The following is a 17192-nucleotide window of genomic DNA, read 5'->3' as shown; positions in this document are numbered from 1 at the left end:
GTGCCACGTCTGTGGTCCCCTCCACTTGAGCTATTTATGTGTACACATGAGGAAGCACACACATTTTGAGAATTATGCAAAAACAATCGAACTGTCGTCGGTGTGTGAGTGCACTCAACCCGTTCCCTACCCTCCCCCCACCTGTCGCGGGACATTCCAAAAGTGTTTCACGTTTTGTCATAAATAATAAAAATCAAATGACCATCAAAGTTGCGGTGGCTCTTGCTCTTGCCAAGCAACCAAGCTACTGCCTGCCTTTGCCTTTTGCCTTTTGCTGTTGCCAAAAAATGCGGCAACCGTCGCCGCCGGAAGGTTACACACGGACAGAGAACTATCCGCGAATGAGAACCCAAAAGTCCAAAACAAAAAAAAAAACCCACTATACTCGTCCATTGTGGCCTGTTGTCCATCTCGCCCCTGATGTCCATTTGCCAGTTTGAATGCCTGTTTGTTTGTTTTAAAGCAAAAATATAAAACCAAATCAACATTTTTTTGCGCAGAAAACAATTTGCGCGACGCGACTGGGGACTGGGGACTGGGGTGTGCGTGTGTGGTTAACCGCAGCAGCAGTAGTAGGAGGAGGAGCAGCAGCAGCAGCTATGAGCCTGTGGAAACCAGCGGAGGCATCTGGCCCACTCATGATCATATGGACAAAAATTGCTATAAAGTACTAAAAATACAATTACCGTGAGAAAATCGCGCTGATTTTGTGACTGATTGTGAAGACGTTTATAGTCGATTTTTAGTGACTGACTGAGTGACCGACCGACCAGGCACGCACGCACACTTCGATATGTTGTGGGAGGCGAGGGTGTATCTCCCATCTGTATCTGTATCTGAATCCGTATCTGTATCTGTGTAGCCCAATATGGATGCTGCTGCTGATGCTGCTGCTCTTTGCATAATTGTGGCGTGCGCTGTGTGCGCTCGTTTTTCCGGCTGCCAGCGCCAAAGATGATGGAGATGACGTCGCCGTTCTGCCGCCGACCTTAGGCATCAGCCGACACCGAACCCCCAAATACACGATCCCGTAGCCGAGATCCCTATCCGCCAACAGGCAGTGCACCTGTAACACTTTGATCTGATTTAGATCAGCGCGTCTGGCCAGAATCAGTCTCCGCATCCGCCTCCACCTCCGCCAGGTCGCATTCCAATGGCTGTTAATAAAGTGCTTTGCCGAAAGGCAAACCAACAATAACCCATGGATTTGGGATGCCTCTGCCACTGCTGCCTCTGCCACCGCTGCCGAGGTGTACGCTGCGTATGAGTGACGCTTCCACTAAGCGAAATTTGTTGTTTATAAATAATAATCTTGGCCAGGCGATCGGTTTAGTGCGCGCCCGCAGGCCAACGCAGTTGGAACGCATTGGAGATACTCGTACTCGGACTTGGACTCGGACTCGACGCGGTTCTTTGCTCGCAATTATTGTCGCACACAGATACTACACACTGACTGACACTCGCGCACAAAATGGTATCTATCGCTGGGAGAGATTGTGCAATCGAATGTGGGCTAATTTTGGTAACCGCAGGAGGACGACGAGAAGATGGACATCATGCGCAAGGCATTCCAAATGTTCGACACACAAAAGACGGGCTTCATTGAGACCCTGCGGCTGAAGACCATCCTGAACAGCATGGGTCAGATGTTCGAGGAGAGCGAACTGCAGGATCTGATCGACGAGAACGATCCGGAGGATACCGGTAAGGTGAACTTCGATGGCTTCTGCAACATCGCCGCCCATTTCCTGGAGGAGGAGGACGCCGAGGCCATTCAGAAGGAGCTGAAGGAGGCCTTCCGTCTGTACGATCGCGAGGGCAATGGTTACATCACCACCTCAACGCTCAAGGAAATCCTCGCCGCCCTCGATGACAAGCTGTCCTCCAGCGATCTGGATGGCATCATTGCTGAGATCGATACTGATGGCTCCGGTACCGTGGACTTTGACGGTTGGCTGCTCTTTTAACATTAGTGTGTGAAATGTGTGAAATTAATATTTATTTTCCTCTTTGTAATCACAGAATTCATGGAGATGATGACAGGCGACTAGAGGAATCGCGCTTGCTGACCAAAGAATATTAACAAACATTATAGAATGAAGCTTTTGGGTTTAATAATAATTTTTTATTATTTTTAAATAAATTAACTAAACGCTTTAATACAAACTTTAGTTCTTGTGGTCTGCGCGCAGTAATAATGAAACAGAAAAGAAACTAAACTGAACTGAAATATCGCCTTATAGATACATATCCAACTAGCTTACATTACTCGTTAATCGTTGTTCTTAGGGGCTAGCGATTACTGTCTAACTCTAGCTTAAACAAGGTTACGCGATACAAGAACGATAAGAGATAAGATATACGGTTACAGATAAAGATACATACCATATATAGTATTTACAGAATCGCTTATAACGATAATATATAATTTATATATACTATATGTATCTGTATGATTAGCGGCCTATAAACATCTTTGCTATTTACAAAAGGGAAAACAAAAAAGAAAGGAAAACAAAAGGAACCGAACTACTTCAGGTTCTACATATTGTATATCTCTAGTATGCAAAATATATGCTAATATAGAAAAGGAAGGTTGGGTCAGGCTGGTATCCTTCTGTCTGGTATTCTCCTGTCTTTACACTCGTGTCTTAAGGCAACTAATTCCATGGATTTTACAAAAGGCAGCATTCACTTGCACACACACAAGTCGGCAAAGTCTGTGTTACTTAATCACTAAGCACAAACATTACACATAAATACATATGCATATACAGGTATATAAATATATAAATGTGTTGTATGTGGAGGCTAAGGCCTCAGGGGGGGCTTAATTTGTAACGTTAATAAAGCGTACAAAAGCTGGCACAAAAACTATATTTTATGTTACATTTAAATTTCGATTCCGATTGATTTTAGTTCAATTACTTATTTACATAAATATATATATATATATATATACTCCCTATATATTTCTCAAATAGTTAAAGCATTTTTCTAACCAAAGATTTTGCAGGGGAGCCTACCATGCTCCTAAACTCAACTTATATCGAAGCTTTAACCCTAAGCTCTAGCCTACAATCAGTGCAGCGATTAAAGTAATCGGTAGAATAGGCACCTCTCGAGGATAATCCTCTCTGCCTTGCTCCGCTCAAGTACAGGCTGCTTACGTTTAGAACCTAACCAGAGGATGTTCCGGTTGGAACAACAAGGCATTCATTCATTCATTCATCAATAGAAAACAGAAAAACTAAATGCAACTTAGGTCAAACCTAAAACGGCGGGACTCTAGACAATCTTCATGGGCACATCGATCAGGCAGTCCGTCTCCAGCCGCCCCAGCGTCTTCTTCACACGCAACGCCGTCAGGCGGACGGTTGGATTCGGATGCCAGCACTCCGCCATGATCTTGGAGACGGTGGCCAGTACATCATCCTCCAGCCAGCGCGATGGTATTGGCGGCCGGAAGCCCTTGACACAAACTACCGCGTGCATGTCCTCGAACGTGGGATCCGAGGGCACCACATCGTGGTAGGGCAGGGCGTAATCCTCGCAGGTGGTCGTCTTGGTCGAAATGGGTGTGTAGCAGCGACGGGCCATCTCCCACAGCACCAGACCCACCGAATACATGTCCGCCCGCTTGAATTCCTCGAACTGCTTGGGATCCAGCTGCTGGCTCAGCACCTCTGGGGCCATGTAACGCCGCGTGCCCACTCGTGGATTCTGTGCAATATGGATCACATCCAGTTCCGAATTGTACTTGACCGCCAGTCCGAAATCAGCAATGGCACACTGACCATTCCTCTTCACCAGTATATTTTTACTTTTGATGTCACGATGGGCAATCGCCGGTTTGCCTGGTGTTCCAAAGATCTCGTCGTGCAGGTGGGCCAAGCCCGAGGCCAGGGAGTAGGCCAGCAGCTGTAGCTTCTGTGGATTAATCACCGACAGAGAGAGGTAATCGTGCAGGCTGCCCATCTCATGGTAATCCGTAATCAATAGCATCTGTGTCCAGCTTCCATTGCCCTTGATGTCGGCTGCAATGAAGCCGAGGATGTTCTCGTGACGCATCAGCACTGTCTGATAGATCTCAGTCTCGCGGAACCAGGAAGCCTCCTCGGTGGTGAAGAACGTCTTGACGGCCACCCGCTCATCCCGCCACTTGGCCAGCCAGACCTCGCCATACCGTCCCTTGCCCACCAGTCGCACCATCTGGATCTGCTTTGCAATGGTTCGCTGCACCAGAAGCGGCAGTCCCGATCCGGAGCCCGAGCTCTGCTCCACGAGCTGCGACAGCGGCGACAGTTGTGAGTTGCACATGGAGCTGATGAGACGTGGCTGCTTTCGCATCTTCTCGCGTCGCTTGTACGTGAAGCAGACGCTGCACAGGATCATCATTAGAACGGACAGGCAGACGACGATGGAGGCGAAGAGGGCCAGCGTGTGCATGGACTCGCTGCTCACGGGCAGATCTGGCGCCGGAGTGGTCAGCTTGGGTGTGTATGTGGGATGCAGGTCGCGGTTGCAGAAATCCTCCTTGTCGCAGCAGACAATGTTCTTGCCATGCAGATGGGGGACGACGGCCACTTTGCACTATAACGAGGCATAAGAACTATTAGTAAATGATTGTATTTTAAGATTTAATAAAGAAAACTCACCATTAGAAGGCCGCCGTTTTCTTCGGGTGGCATGCATCCGTATGTGCGCTCCTCCTCATACAGGCCAGTCGTCTCATCGTACAGCTCCTGGACAGCGCTGAAGCAGCTGCCTCCGGGTCTGGTCTCGCAGGTTCCATTGATCACATTGTCCGGACAGCTGCCATCGCAGTAGCAGGTCAATGAGCGGGCTGTAAATGGGGAAAAGGTTTACATTTGCATAAGTATCTTTTTCGGGATTAAGCTTTTTTATAGATATTTGCAAGTAGGAAACTTTAGTGCTTTGCTATTAAATCGGTTCTCAGTTTCTTTGATTACTTGGAAGTCTGTAGAACAGGCTTTATGCATTTTTAAGCCCCAGAGTTAAGTGTCTATCCGATTACAGGAGGTAATAACTATAGTTCCAGCTAAGGTTCTACTAGCCAATCAATGGCAGCAGTTGAACCGGTTTTCTCATAATTATGGTTAAGAATGGCTTAAAAAACATTTCAAATCTTTATTTTTGAGAATATTCTTGATCAAATAACGTTTTAATAAATAACTTAATAATAATAAATGAATAAATCGTTAAGCCTTCACTTTGGCTTTGCCTGACTTGGCGATTTAAACCGCTCGTAAACCGCCTAAGAGCAGCGTTGCGTGAAAATGCGTCTGAGCATGAAGAGTGGGCCGCTGTGGCTACTGCGGCAGTTGCAAGTGGAAGTGGTAAGTGGCAGCTGCAAGTGGGGTGCTCTGGGTGGGTGGGGCCTAACGGGGGGTAACGGTAACTCGGGCAATTGATTCAGGTCGCTGGCAAATCTGCCAACTAATTACAAGCTCGTTGCTGCTGCTGCTGCTCGGTAGCTCTGTAGCTCCGTTGTCCAGTGCCCAGTAGTTCCTACTGTTGGACACTCCACAGAGTGTGGAGCAGGAAAGCAGAGAACATGAGCAAGCGGCTCAACCGTTATGGTGGGCGTCGGGCCATTGGACGCGAGTTTTATGGCCGCTTAAACCGCCTGCGACAGCCATTCGAGTGGACTAAGTGCGTTTTTTCCCGCCGCAGAGACACCCGTTAGATGGCTGAGTTACGTCCACTCGAGTGGTGGGTGGATGAATGGATGGATGTTCCCATGGTTGGCTGGAGAGCTGGGGAGCTGGAGAGCTGTCTGCTCCCCGACCTGCTCAATGCATTTTCCTAGTTTTAATTGCATTCGCTGTTTTGCCATTCAGTTCATTCATAAAAACGCCTTTAAAGTCATATTTTTTATGGTTTGTGGCAGGCAGCAAAAGGTGATTTGTTTGTAAAATCCCTCCCATGACAGACTGTGCAAAGTATTTAGCATATTTTTAGAAGATTTTTATAACGCCGTCGCCCATTTAGAAGTCGTAAAGTGAAGATTGTTCGCCAAAACGGATGTGTGTCATGGATTTGGTCTGCTGGAGAGAATAGTTCAGTGTATTTGTTTTGCTGACTCGATAAGGCTTTCCGATTCCCATTATTGTTTATTGGCTCGGAATCTCACTCTCTCTCTATCGTTCTAAGAAAACAAAAATCTCGAATTCCAATTCGCTTATTTACGATCGTTACGAGAGACCTCAGCAAATCCATCAAAGCCACAACATTCACACGAAAAACGAGATCGCAGTTGCAGAGCCATTAATGGCCATGTGTAAACGGCTCTAAAAGATACAATTCCACTGATTAACGATCCAAGCGAACATTGCCCAACAATGAATGAGACTGGCGGAATGTTGAGCGTATTTTTTGGGAGCAATACCTGTGAAAAAAACAACAAGTGACACATGCCTGCAAAACTGCATGCCACTGCGGCACAACAGTTGATACTGGCAATTGGCTAAAAGCCGAGGCAAAGCCAAACAAATTGGCGGATGTTGCCTGCCTTTTTGGCCACGCCCTCCGCTGTGGCGAGATAATAATTTAATTACAATTTAATAGCCAGCGACAGCTGCTATTTGGTTGCTGTCGCCACGCGTTTCCCGTGAGATATATACTATATACATATATACATATGTATGTTATATACTCAATTGTTTCGCTTTTCATTCGAGTCTTGCCAAGTTTTATTCGCCAAATACCTGTTGCTTCTTGTGCCTGCGCCTTTGCCTTTTGGCCGGGGAAAAATCAGAGGCAAAAGATGGCCACGTAGCACGGTAGCCTCTCGGCGTTGCAGACAAATTATGAATTTCTTGCAGGCCAAGAGACCGAAAAAAAAGGGGAATCCAAATTATGAAACGAACCGCGGAAGCCTGGAAGAGAGGAGGAGGAGGAGGGCTGGGCCTCCTCCCGGTACATGGTTGCTCGAGGGGGCAAGGCAATGTGGCGGCTCCAAGTTGGCGCCAAGTGCACGCGCTTGGCACTCAGCAAAACCCAAAAAGTGGAAAAAAAAAAACCACAAACTGGCAGTCCAGAACAAAGCAATCTCTCTCTCTTTGTGTGTGTGTGTGCCATGTGTGTTAGCCGGTTGCCATAAAGAACCATTTTTATGTGAAACTCTCCAAACACGAAAAGGAAGTCAAAGGAGGACGCCCTTGCCTGGTCGGCATGCGGAGCACACAAAAGATGCAACGGCAGCATCGTTAAATAATATTTCCAATCATAAATGAGAATCGAAAACTAATGTTGATTCCAATCATAATTCACATTTTACCAAGGGACTTGCACTCACAACTATTTATATCATCAGCGGATACAAGATTTGAGTTTTGCAAACTCAATTATATACTCAATGTTATATCATATAAACCTAAATCAGTATTGAAACAAAACTAAACCCTGCTGTGAAATTATTATCTTTAGTACACATAATTCCGCATTCCCCTGGTTCTTTGTAGTTAATTTTTTTTCACAAGTGATCTTATTTCATTATCTAAAATACACCACATTCATCTCGCTAATTGCGCTGACTAAAAAACAAGTTCAGTTCTAGAGGAGAACGTGTTCTATCACTTATTGAATGCGATTACCAGATTACCTTTATCTCGCAGTTCTAACCCAATTCGATAATGGATTTAATTTCCCACAACTGACCTGATTTGATAAGTTAACTTTGGAGTTACATATCTCTTAAGAGTTCTTTAAACAAAGCAATAACTAAACCTGCTTGTTTTATAGTATTTATCCAAGTGAAGTGTATTTGGTAAGTTTTTCCTTAGCCTGGGAAACCCATACAATTTTCACAATGAGATTTGTAAAAATCAAAGGCAATTGTAGCTCCTTTTATGCCAGAAATCCCACATTTGGCCAGCGAATCTCCGAAAGAGATTAACATTGAACCGTAATTACTTTATTTGGATTGCTATTTTAATTAGCCTTTGCAGCTGCATCACACAGAGCCATAAATGGGGAAACAGTGGGCAGTAAAAGTATTGACACGATCTCGGCTGAGTGTGTGTGGCCCAGTGGCTTTATAGTTTTGCAACGCACTGTCCCTGGGTGCATGTGGGGAATATTTTACGGCATGATTCAGATTCAGCTAACGATTTCCGCTGCCAACACGCTCTCTCTTTCTCTCGCTCACATGGGTGCAGTTTCCACAGTTTGGATGCCATGTGATGATCTGAGATCTCCGAGAGCTGCGATCAGCGAGAGCTACGATCCGATCCGATCCGTGAGCTGTGGGCTGTGGACTCTGGGCGTGGGCCGCCTCCCTGTCGAGATCGTGCCGCAAACATTGCATCAAATGGCTAAAAATATATCTGTGCGGCATACTCGATGGGCTTGCTCCTCCCACAAGGTACACACAGGAAAAAAAAAGCTGCAGCCTGAGCTGCATCCCATCCCTTCCTCATTGGGTTGGAATTTTTGCAAGGCCTCCCCCGCCCCATATACGCCGATCGCCTACGTACGATAAAATTTATAAAAAAAGGTAAAGTGCAACTTCTAGAGCGGAAACTACATGGGAAACTAGCTTGAAATAAACCTAAAAGTTACACAAAAAGTATTTGGTGTATCAAATAATGTAATCTTGTTTTAGAGTCTTTTAAAAATAGACCAAACTGTGAAGGAGTCAAATATCTCTTATATATTTAGGCTAGAAACATGTTATTTTTATACCCTTACAGGGTATTATAAATCCAGTCAGAAGCTTAAAACCCTGTGAAGGGTCCTTTCCGACCCCATCAATATCAAAAGCTGAATCGATCTATGTCCGGTTGGAAATTTTTTTTTTTTTTTAATATTTTTGCAAAAAAAAAGATAAGGGGTTAAAATGATCAAAAGTTATCAAAAATTTGAATTTTTTAAATGCTTAAACCAAAAATGCAGTGTTGTTAGTCCTATAAAAACTAGCACGCAAATGTTATCTGCATTGAAATAAATACATTTTTGGCTTAGTTATAATATTTGGTAAACTTTTAATTACCTAAAAATTTGCCATATAAATACATTTATTATACCAGCTTCTCAAAGTAAGCTCGCTCTCTTATTAAATAAATGTTAGGAAAACGAAACGAATAAACCTCTTAATTTGTATCTCTTCTTAAGCAACTTCCCTTTTATTATCTAAAATATATATTTCTATATTTAAATACAGAGTTCTCATTCGGAATGCTTGACTGTATGAAGGTATTCGGAAAGTGCTTTGGCTCTTGAACACAGTCATGTGATTGCCAAAGATACACAAATCCATCTACTACTTGTAGTACGCGCAAAATAAAGCAAACACCTGATGCCTTGCCTTAGCTGCTGATGCTGTGAGCTCATCAATGGAATGGAATGGAATGCGCATCATCGGCTCCCTAAATCTTGTCCAAACAAAAGCAGCAAAAAAAATAATGAAAATATCTGCAATATCAACAAATTTAAGCCAAAGACTGTGACGTCTGGCGAGGTGCTTAGTTGGGACACGAACCAATTTTGAATAATTCGACGAAAATCTAATTGAAAACTGAATTCTCTTTCGAAAATAATCTTAGGAAAATATGGGGATAAATATCAAATAAAACTGTATTTCATTTATATTTTTTAATTAATAAAAATTATAATTTTTAATGCATTTTCCTTAGTTTTATTTCCTTTGTAGGTAATAATAATTTTAAGCATAAAACACTGGGAGGAATTTTTTGCGACCCTATAAAGTAAATATTATATATTCTTGATCAACATTAACAGCTGAGTTGAAAAATTTCAAAAAATTTGCAATATTTTTTCAATTAAAAAAAAAAGATAAGGGGTCACATCGTTAATATTTTCAAAAATTGGCAAGAATTCGAATCTTTTTAATTTTTAATTTGATTATGCACATTTTTCTTTTTTAAAATATAATATTTTTAAGAGTCTCCTCCTAGTCACCTAATGAAAATTTCCCCTAGAGGCCTTTGTGCTTTTCCGCACGTTTTTCCCGCCCATCGTTTTTCATTCGATTTCGATGCCTGCGGACTGTGGGCGTCTGTTTTCATTTTCATGGCTTGTTTTTGTGCGATTCGTTTTTATATAATAATGTTAAGTTTTATTGTTCAACGTAGGGCGCGCCGTCTTGTATTCCCCGGTATTTATTAACACAAAAAAAAAAAAAAAAAAATTATAATAAGAAACTGAAACAAAATTAGGCGAACAAATTTCAAGAAAAGTGGGCGGCATTTTCCATAATTTTCCTGTCGGTCCTAATGAATTAGCTGGGTTGGCATTTTGATTTTCCTATCTGATTCCCCTGCCAAAGGCGGATTTATTTATATTGGCAGATTTATTCGGTGCCCGCGACTACTTGTGACTTGCTGACGTTGGCCTTTTTATCCACATCATCTGATGTTTGTTTGTTTTTTGTTTGCCTGCCAGCTACGGATGGGATCGGACGTCGTTGTCTTGGCCATTTTGCTTCAGTTTACTTGGCTATAATTCTTTTGGGGGCAATTTAAATTTAGTTGCGGCAATTGTTTGTGAGGTTGCCAAAAACAAAAATGCTTTTGGTTTTTATCAAGGCATTTGCGCACGGGAACTTTCCCTTTCTGCCAAGAGATTAGATGACATTCGCCAGTCGATGTCCAGGCTAGATAAGTATTAGTTCTAGGTCTTTAGGAACTTGCTTTTTATGCATAGTATCTAACTCTTTTCATTGTTAAGACATCACTGTAAGAGCAACCATTGTTTTCTAAAACATTCCATGTGCGTTTCTAGCTCTTTTGCATAAATGCATTTTACAAGCGTTTAATTGACTTTCAAAACGTGTCACAGCCAATACAAACATGTTTTTGCTGTTAGCCAGGCTCAAAGATGTGAGACTGAGAGCTGTAAGCTGTGAGCTGTGTAAGCCATGAATGGCCGGCTGCCTTGGTTTTTTCGTCTCCCGATAAATCAACGCGGCAAACAAGTTATTTCCCATAACTTGCTGCCGAATCGTGGGCGTTTTGTAAGTGAACCTGCCAAGTGCCTCGGGCGGTTGGGCTCTTAATCAAAACGCTGTCAAAATTCTTAATAAAATGCAGTCTCTCTCTCTTCTTAAATATTTGCAAGTGTCTCTCGTCGCATGCGTTTTAATTAAGTGTCGCATATTTTTAATTAAATCACAAACGCCCAAGCGGCGTGCGATAAAAACCGCGCCGAATTGCGTAGAGTCAGAGGCGTGGGCTTTGGAGGGAGCGTGCGAGCGACTCTAGAATACCCAGCACAAAAACAACAAAAAAAGGGAGGAGAGATCTAAGCAAATGGGACACAGTTGGCACAACAAAATGCTAAACAAAATAGTGCGTGGGCAGCCGGATGCTGTGGATGTTGCTGATGCGGCTTCTGTCGCCGCACGGCTCCAACTTCAGACCTACACCTACACCCAGAGCTCGCCCTTTGCATAATCTGCATAAATCGTATCTCAATCTACATTAGCCTCAAATTGAATTGGCATTAGAGAGAGGCACATCCGGGTTCAAAAGTAACTCCTCTGTCTTATATAGTGAATATATACTGTCTGATAGCTACGTATACCAGTTTTCGTGGACATGTGATCGAGCAGAGGAAACTGCTTGAAATGCAAAGCATAGAGCGATGCATAAATTAGCCGGGTTTCTCGAGAGAGAGAAGATAACAACGACAACAGCGAAAACAGTTAAGAAAACAAAAGCCATTTGCTTGGATGGAGGCTGGGGACACAAATAACATGTAAAGGCGCCATGCAAATGACGAATTTAAAGTTGTTTTGTCTGATCTACATTTTATTGTAGGCAAAAAAGAACCAAAGAGAATATCTCTGGTTGATCTGATATAGCCCTAACTAGCAGCATAATTACATCATTCTCATCTCACCAGCATCATCAGAGAGTTATTACCAGCTATTAACCATTGGCAACAAGACACGGTGAGGGTAATAACCACAAAATCAGCCAACGGTAGCCCACATGGAATTGGAATTTCGCCTGCGGGACAGCAGCAGCAGCTTCCTTCAATGGCTACTGTGATTATTGCTGATGATGTTGCAACATTGGCAATGAAGTCATCAGTTTCTATTGGCTTCTCAGGTCTTCCATTGTATGGCACATGTGGGCAATAAATAATATGTATATATAGAAAGAAAATGAATGCCCCCGCCTGGTTTTTGGTCAAGTGATTGCAAAATAAATCAAGCATACGCCCCGTAAATCAATAGCAATTAATTGTTTTCTACCCATTTTGTTTTGCATACGCCTTCCAATGGAACAATGACTTATGCCCACATACAATTTTAAACATATTTTCTATAGATATTAACACAAGTCTGCACGAGGGTTTTTAAAGAAAGTTTATTACTCTAATTAGGCGTTTCATTGTGGGTAGGAGATATGGGATGCATCATCAACAAAGTTTTCTATTAGGTTTCAAGTAAAACATAATGTGAGTCAAGCTTGAAGCTGTTTAGATTCCAAGAAATCAAATTACCATCATTCAAATTAGTTTCTATGGAAATGGGAATTTATGCCAAGGTGTGGACTACAGGCAATTTATGTTCTCCAAATCCTTGTGGGAATTGGCCAAAATTCTTACTGAAAGAATATTAATCATCGGCTAGAAAGGGAGAGGCTGTGGCGGCGACTTAAGACTTTAACCCGAAGTTGAAGTCAAAACAAAATCGTTTGTTTTCCTAATAAAAAAGAATGATGGCGAAGGTAAACGGGTTTGAAACCAAGCCTCTGACTGTGTGTTGTTTGCACGGCAAACACACACACTCCAGGCTTGGGCATGACAACTTTTAAAATGATTTTTCCTTATAAAAGTCTATAATTAATGCCTGTGTGTGTTGCCTATTTATATATATTTATTTTGTTTTTGGTTGTGGTTTGGTGTGTTTCTATTTGGCCATTTGGCGGAGTCGCGTGGAAATCATGAATGAAACGTTAATAGAAAACTGAAACAAAAAAAACCAAACCCACCCAGCAGATGGTCAGATTTATGTCTGACACAATTTGGCTTATGGACTCTCCCCAATCTCTATCTATCTATATCTGTCCGGCATGCTGGCAATTAAAAACAATTGCAGCATTCATACATGCATCTCCATGTGCATAATTTTCCCATATTTTTCTTTATTTTTTTACCGAATCAACACAATCAGCTTTAATTAGAGTGCCCGACGGGCAGACCGCGCTGATTTGGCTTAATGATTTTTAATTGCAGGCGCAAATTATTAAAACAAAATGCAAAAAACGAAAAAAACATATTTGCAAAAAAGTACATACACACAGAAATATGAAAAATGGCAGCAGCTGCCGAGATGGCTAATTTGCGATTGCGGACGGTGGACCACCCAAGTGAAGGCGTTTAAAAACGCCCCAAAATCACGAACAGCTTCTGGGAATTCAATTTAGATTTATAAAAATAGTTGGCGATTTTATGAGTGGCTTTCTATTACATTTTATGTCATATAAACTGAGATTATTTCTGATCAAAATGAAATATAATCTTCTGTACAATTTTAGAAATATTAGAGGAGTATGACTACCTATTTCTGATTAATCTATATAGTTTGTAGTCTATTTATAGTTGAAATCTAAAACCTTATCAGTTTTAGAAATCTCTAACATATGTTTCTGTCATATTAGTCATTAAATATAGCAATAGTAACTAAAAACTATAGAATACTCATCATATAATCCAAAAAACACTCTTTTTTTACCACTAAAGTTCCTTTGAATAACCTTTGAATGCCTCATATATCTCCTCTTAATATTGTTCCAGTCTTGAAACTTACCTGTAATGAAAGAAAAGGAAACCAAAATTAGCAAATTGAAAATCATGAATGAATTTACAAAATTAAAATCACAAATAAAACCATCTGTTCACATAAAAATCTTATCGTCCAGTGACTTTTATGGCGAACATTGCAATTTCAATCGATCGAAAAAAGCAACAAAAATATATGTATATGCATATAAAAATCGTCTTGAGGAGTGACTTGTTTATGGACTGCGAGTGAATATACTCGAATTTGCATAATTCAACGGCAGCAGCTGATACAATTTTTATGGCGATTTTATCAAGAGATTGCCAGATCGAAATGAGCAAACAGAATCGGCGGGGATCAATGACATTGATATTGATATTGGGGCGATGATTGCCAATCATCAGTCGGAGATCAGCGATAACCGATCGGAGATCACGAAACCTAAAACCGAAAACGAAAAAACCAAATGGGAATTGAAATTGGTATTGAAATTGGAATTGAAATTGGTTTTGAATGCTAATCAGGTGAAGGCGTTAGCAAAAAGTCACTCAATTTGAGATTCGATCAAATGATATTCCCCTCCACAGTAGCGAACTAAATCGAAGAGCTCTTGTCTGGCTTGTCTTGTTGCCATGGCTGGGTCAAAATTAAAATAAAAACAACAGAGCGGCTAATTAGTCGTCGTCTTCGTCGTCGTCTTGGCTGTGTTTTCGCTCTTTTTGTTTCTAATTCGAAATTTATGCGCCTGCCAGACGAAATACCAAATGCTATTTGGCTAGAAATAAACTCAGACATTGTGTATATATAGTATATATATTGTACGGCTATATGGCTATATGGCTTGGCGGCACAAAAATAAAGTCAAGCTGTCTGCGCATTTGTCGTCTGCGATTTGTTAGCAACTTTGTGCTCGACTTGACTTGACTTGACTCCTTCCCAGAACCGATTTATAAATTGCAAAGGAAGGAAGTCATTGCGTGTGAATCATGGTGAATCATATGGCGCCCCAATCAGGGACACTTTGAATGCCTGAATAATGTCTTTGTGGGTGGCCAGTGGTCAATGTTTAAGCCCATGCAAGTCGCGTCGAGATGTCAATTCGATTTATGGCCACAACTCGCTCTGCATACGTAAAAAAGCACACACAACCAGGGCCAGCAACATGTTGCCGAGTGCCCCTTTTAGCCAGACTGCCTGGCAATAATTGTTACGCTGATTTTGGTCACCTGATGATGGTGATGATGATGAATCAAACACAGCCAGAGCCACACGCTGCCTTTTAAGGCTGCCCCCGGTGACAGCATGACGTGTGCAGGCTTTTAATAGAGACAGGAAAGCATATATACTGTATATATAGTATATAAATCTCAGCCAGACTAACAGACACCGAAAATATGCAAATTTCAGATAGAATACACATATATCGCTTTTATATTATATGATATGATATGCACATTTGGCCAAATGAGCAATACGTGCCAATGTGCGTTGTCATTGGGTCTCGATTCGCGATTCGCGATTCCCATTGTGCTTTGGCCAACAAACAGTTGTTGCCGTTTGCAAACTGTCTAATAAACATGCCGCCGTGCTGTCTGTGCGACACATTCACTTATTACCAACAGCAACAGCAACAATGATAGCAAATAAAGCAATTATGACACTCTTATTTTGGGGGGACATTTCTCCCACAATTAGCAGCCATAAATTGTGCTCAAAACTTTAGCAGGCAACTGTTAATTGTTGCAGGATTAGGAAGATATTTCCAAGAAGAGATACAATGGTAAAGATAATGGAGAGGGAGTTTTAAGTAATCCCACTTAATATTCAACTCATAAAAATAACGGAGACGCATTTAATTTATACAGTAGAGGTCATTGAAATATAGCCTACTCGCAACTTTATGGTGAATAAGCATTTTATGACCAAGTAAATGATATAGTGCTTATGGCAATCGTTTGTAAAAGCCTGCAGTTTTGCATATTTAAAATACAATTTTCTTGCTAAGTCACTAAGTTATTGAAAAAGCTTTAAATAAATTAATGAAATCTTTAAATCCTAAAGATAAGGCTCTGGAATTATCACTTTTTCAAACTTTAAGTTAGATATTTGCTATTAGCTGATTAAATGCAACCTCTAAATTATATTTTTTTGTAACTTAAAAGGTAGAAGATACTCTTAAAAATACAAGTATTTAAAAATATATGTTCTTAAACAACTTCTCTTATCATTTCGACCGCAACTGTAGCCCCCGCACACGCATGTAAATCATCATAAAGTTGGGGCTGCAGGCAAAAGATAATCGTTTTGAGCATTTAACGCATTTGTGTGGAGTACAAAAAATAAATAAGAAAATAAGAAGAAACGAAGAAGAACAGCAAACCCGACGGAGCTGAGATAAAATCCACTCAAATTTCACTTCATTTATCACGAAATCCATCATCGTCCAACAGCCAGCAGTTAGTAAAAGGAGAAGGAGCTGGAGGAGAGCATCTTGAGAAGGAGGTGAACCCAAGTTACTTGCATTTATTTGATTTTGATTAATCGTCAACGAAATTAAGCGGAATTCATGGATGTTGCCTGTTATTGTTCGCTAATGGAGTTTCGGAGGGTTCTTTTTTTTGGGGGACAGGAAACTGCATTTACATATGCCGTGCGTTGCATATGTATCTCGCAGATACATTTCATTTCACTTGCCTCGCCTCACAGCGAATTCCATGCCAATGTTTTGACAAACAGCAGCAGCTGCCGCCTACTCAGCATTCAGCATATCCGCATATCCCACATCTTCCTCGTCTTCATCTTGTAGTAGTAGAGTGTAGAATGCAGAACGTGGAACGCAAAAGATACGACTCCCAGGGACTGAGACGAACGGATGGATGGATGGATTCGCCGCGCCTCACAGTCGTCATTTTCACGCGCTCTCCTCGCACATGTGTGCTCCACACGCTGGCGACAGATCGCATCGACTGGATCCCAGATCCCAGATCCGAGGTCCCTCCTCATTCCCAGTATCCACACAGCCAAACAGGATATGCGGACGGTGCACTTGAGACACAACACCAGAACACAGAGAAGGGAGCACAAGAGTGCTAAGCAAAAGATATCTTTCAATTGAATGCAATGCGACGTGGCTGAATATTTTTGATTAAGCATTAAGGGAATAATGTGCAGCTAATCATGAAGTGACAGATCAGTTGAGATACAAAGGATAACTCAATTTAAGACCTTCTATTAATAAAGTATCTACTAAATTCCTCCCCAACATTATTGCTAGCAAATATAAGCTTACGAATCGTGACAATATTTACCTATCAACTTCCAATTGTTTATTACCTAAGTATATGTATCTTTCCATCTAAAACCTTCAACAGCTTTTAAAAAGTAATTACATGTTATTTACGTTTCTCAGATTTCT

The 17192-nt window shown here is 41.6% G+C and overlaps 2 protein-coding genes across 3 annotated transcripts in view; one reads left to right on the top strand and one right to left on the bottom strand.

Moving 5' to 3' along the window:
- The first annotated feature begins 1331 nt into the window (after positions 1-1331).
- TpnC25D (Troponin C at 25D) lies at positions 1332-2166 on the top strand. Its single transcript, XM_020956791.2, has 3 exons — positions 1332-1474; positions 1533-1950; positions 2023-2166. The coding sequence occupies exons 1-3, from the start codon at positions 1472-1474 to the stop codon at positions 2049-2051; spliced, it is 450 nt and encodes a 149-aa protein (XP_020812450.1). The 5' UTR covers positions 1332-1471; the 3' UTR covers positions 2052-2166.
- tkv (serine/threonine receptor kinase thickveins) overlaps positions 1905-17192 on the bottom strand; it is a 61533-nt gene continuing 46245 nt past the window's right edge. For both annotated transcript variants that reach the window (XM_020956788.2, XM_086832545.1), the window contains 2 exons: positions 4659-4846; positions 1905-4593 (listed from right to left, as the gene is read on the bottom strand). In XM_020956788.2, the coding sequence (XP_020812447.2) occupies positions 3289-4593; positions 4659-4846 (1493 nt within the window). In that variant the 3' untranslated portion in view covers positions 1905-3288. The remainder of the gene's footprint in view (positions 4594-4658; positions 4847-17192) is intronic.

The sequence above is a fragment of the Drosophila serrata genome, unplaced genomic scaffold (genome assembly GCF_035046125.1).
Source record: "Drosophila serrata isolate PLE 108 unplaced genomic scaffold, ASM3504612v1 contig_249, whole genome shotgun sequence".
Taxonomy (NCBI): domain Eukaryota; kingdom Metazoa; phylum Arthropoda; class Insecta; order Diptera; family Drosophilidae; genus Drosophila; species Drosophila serrata.
This window is presented reverse-complemented; position numbering and strand designations above follow the sequence as displayed.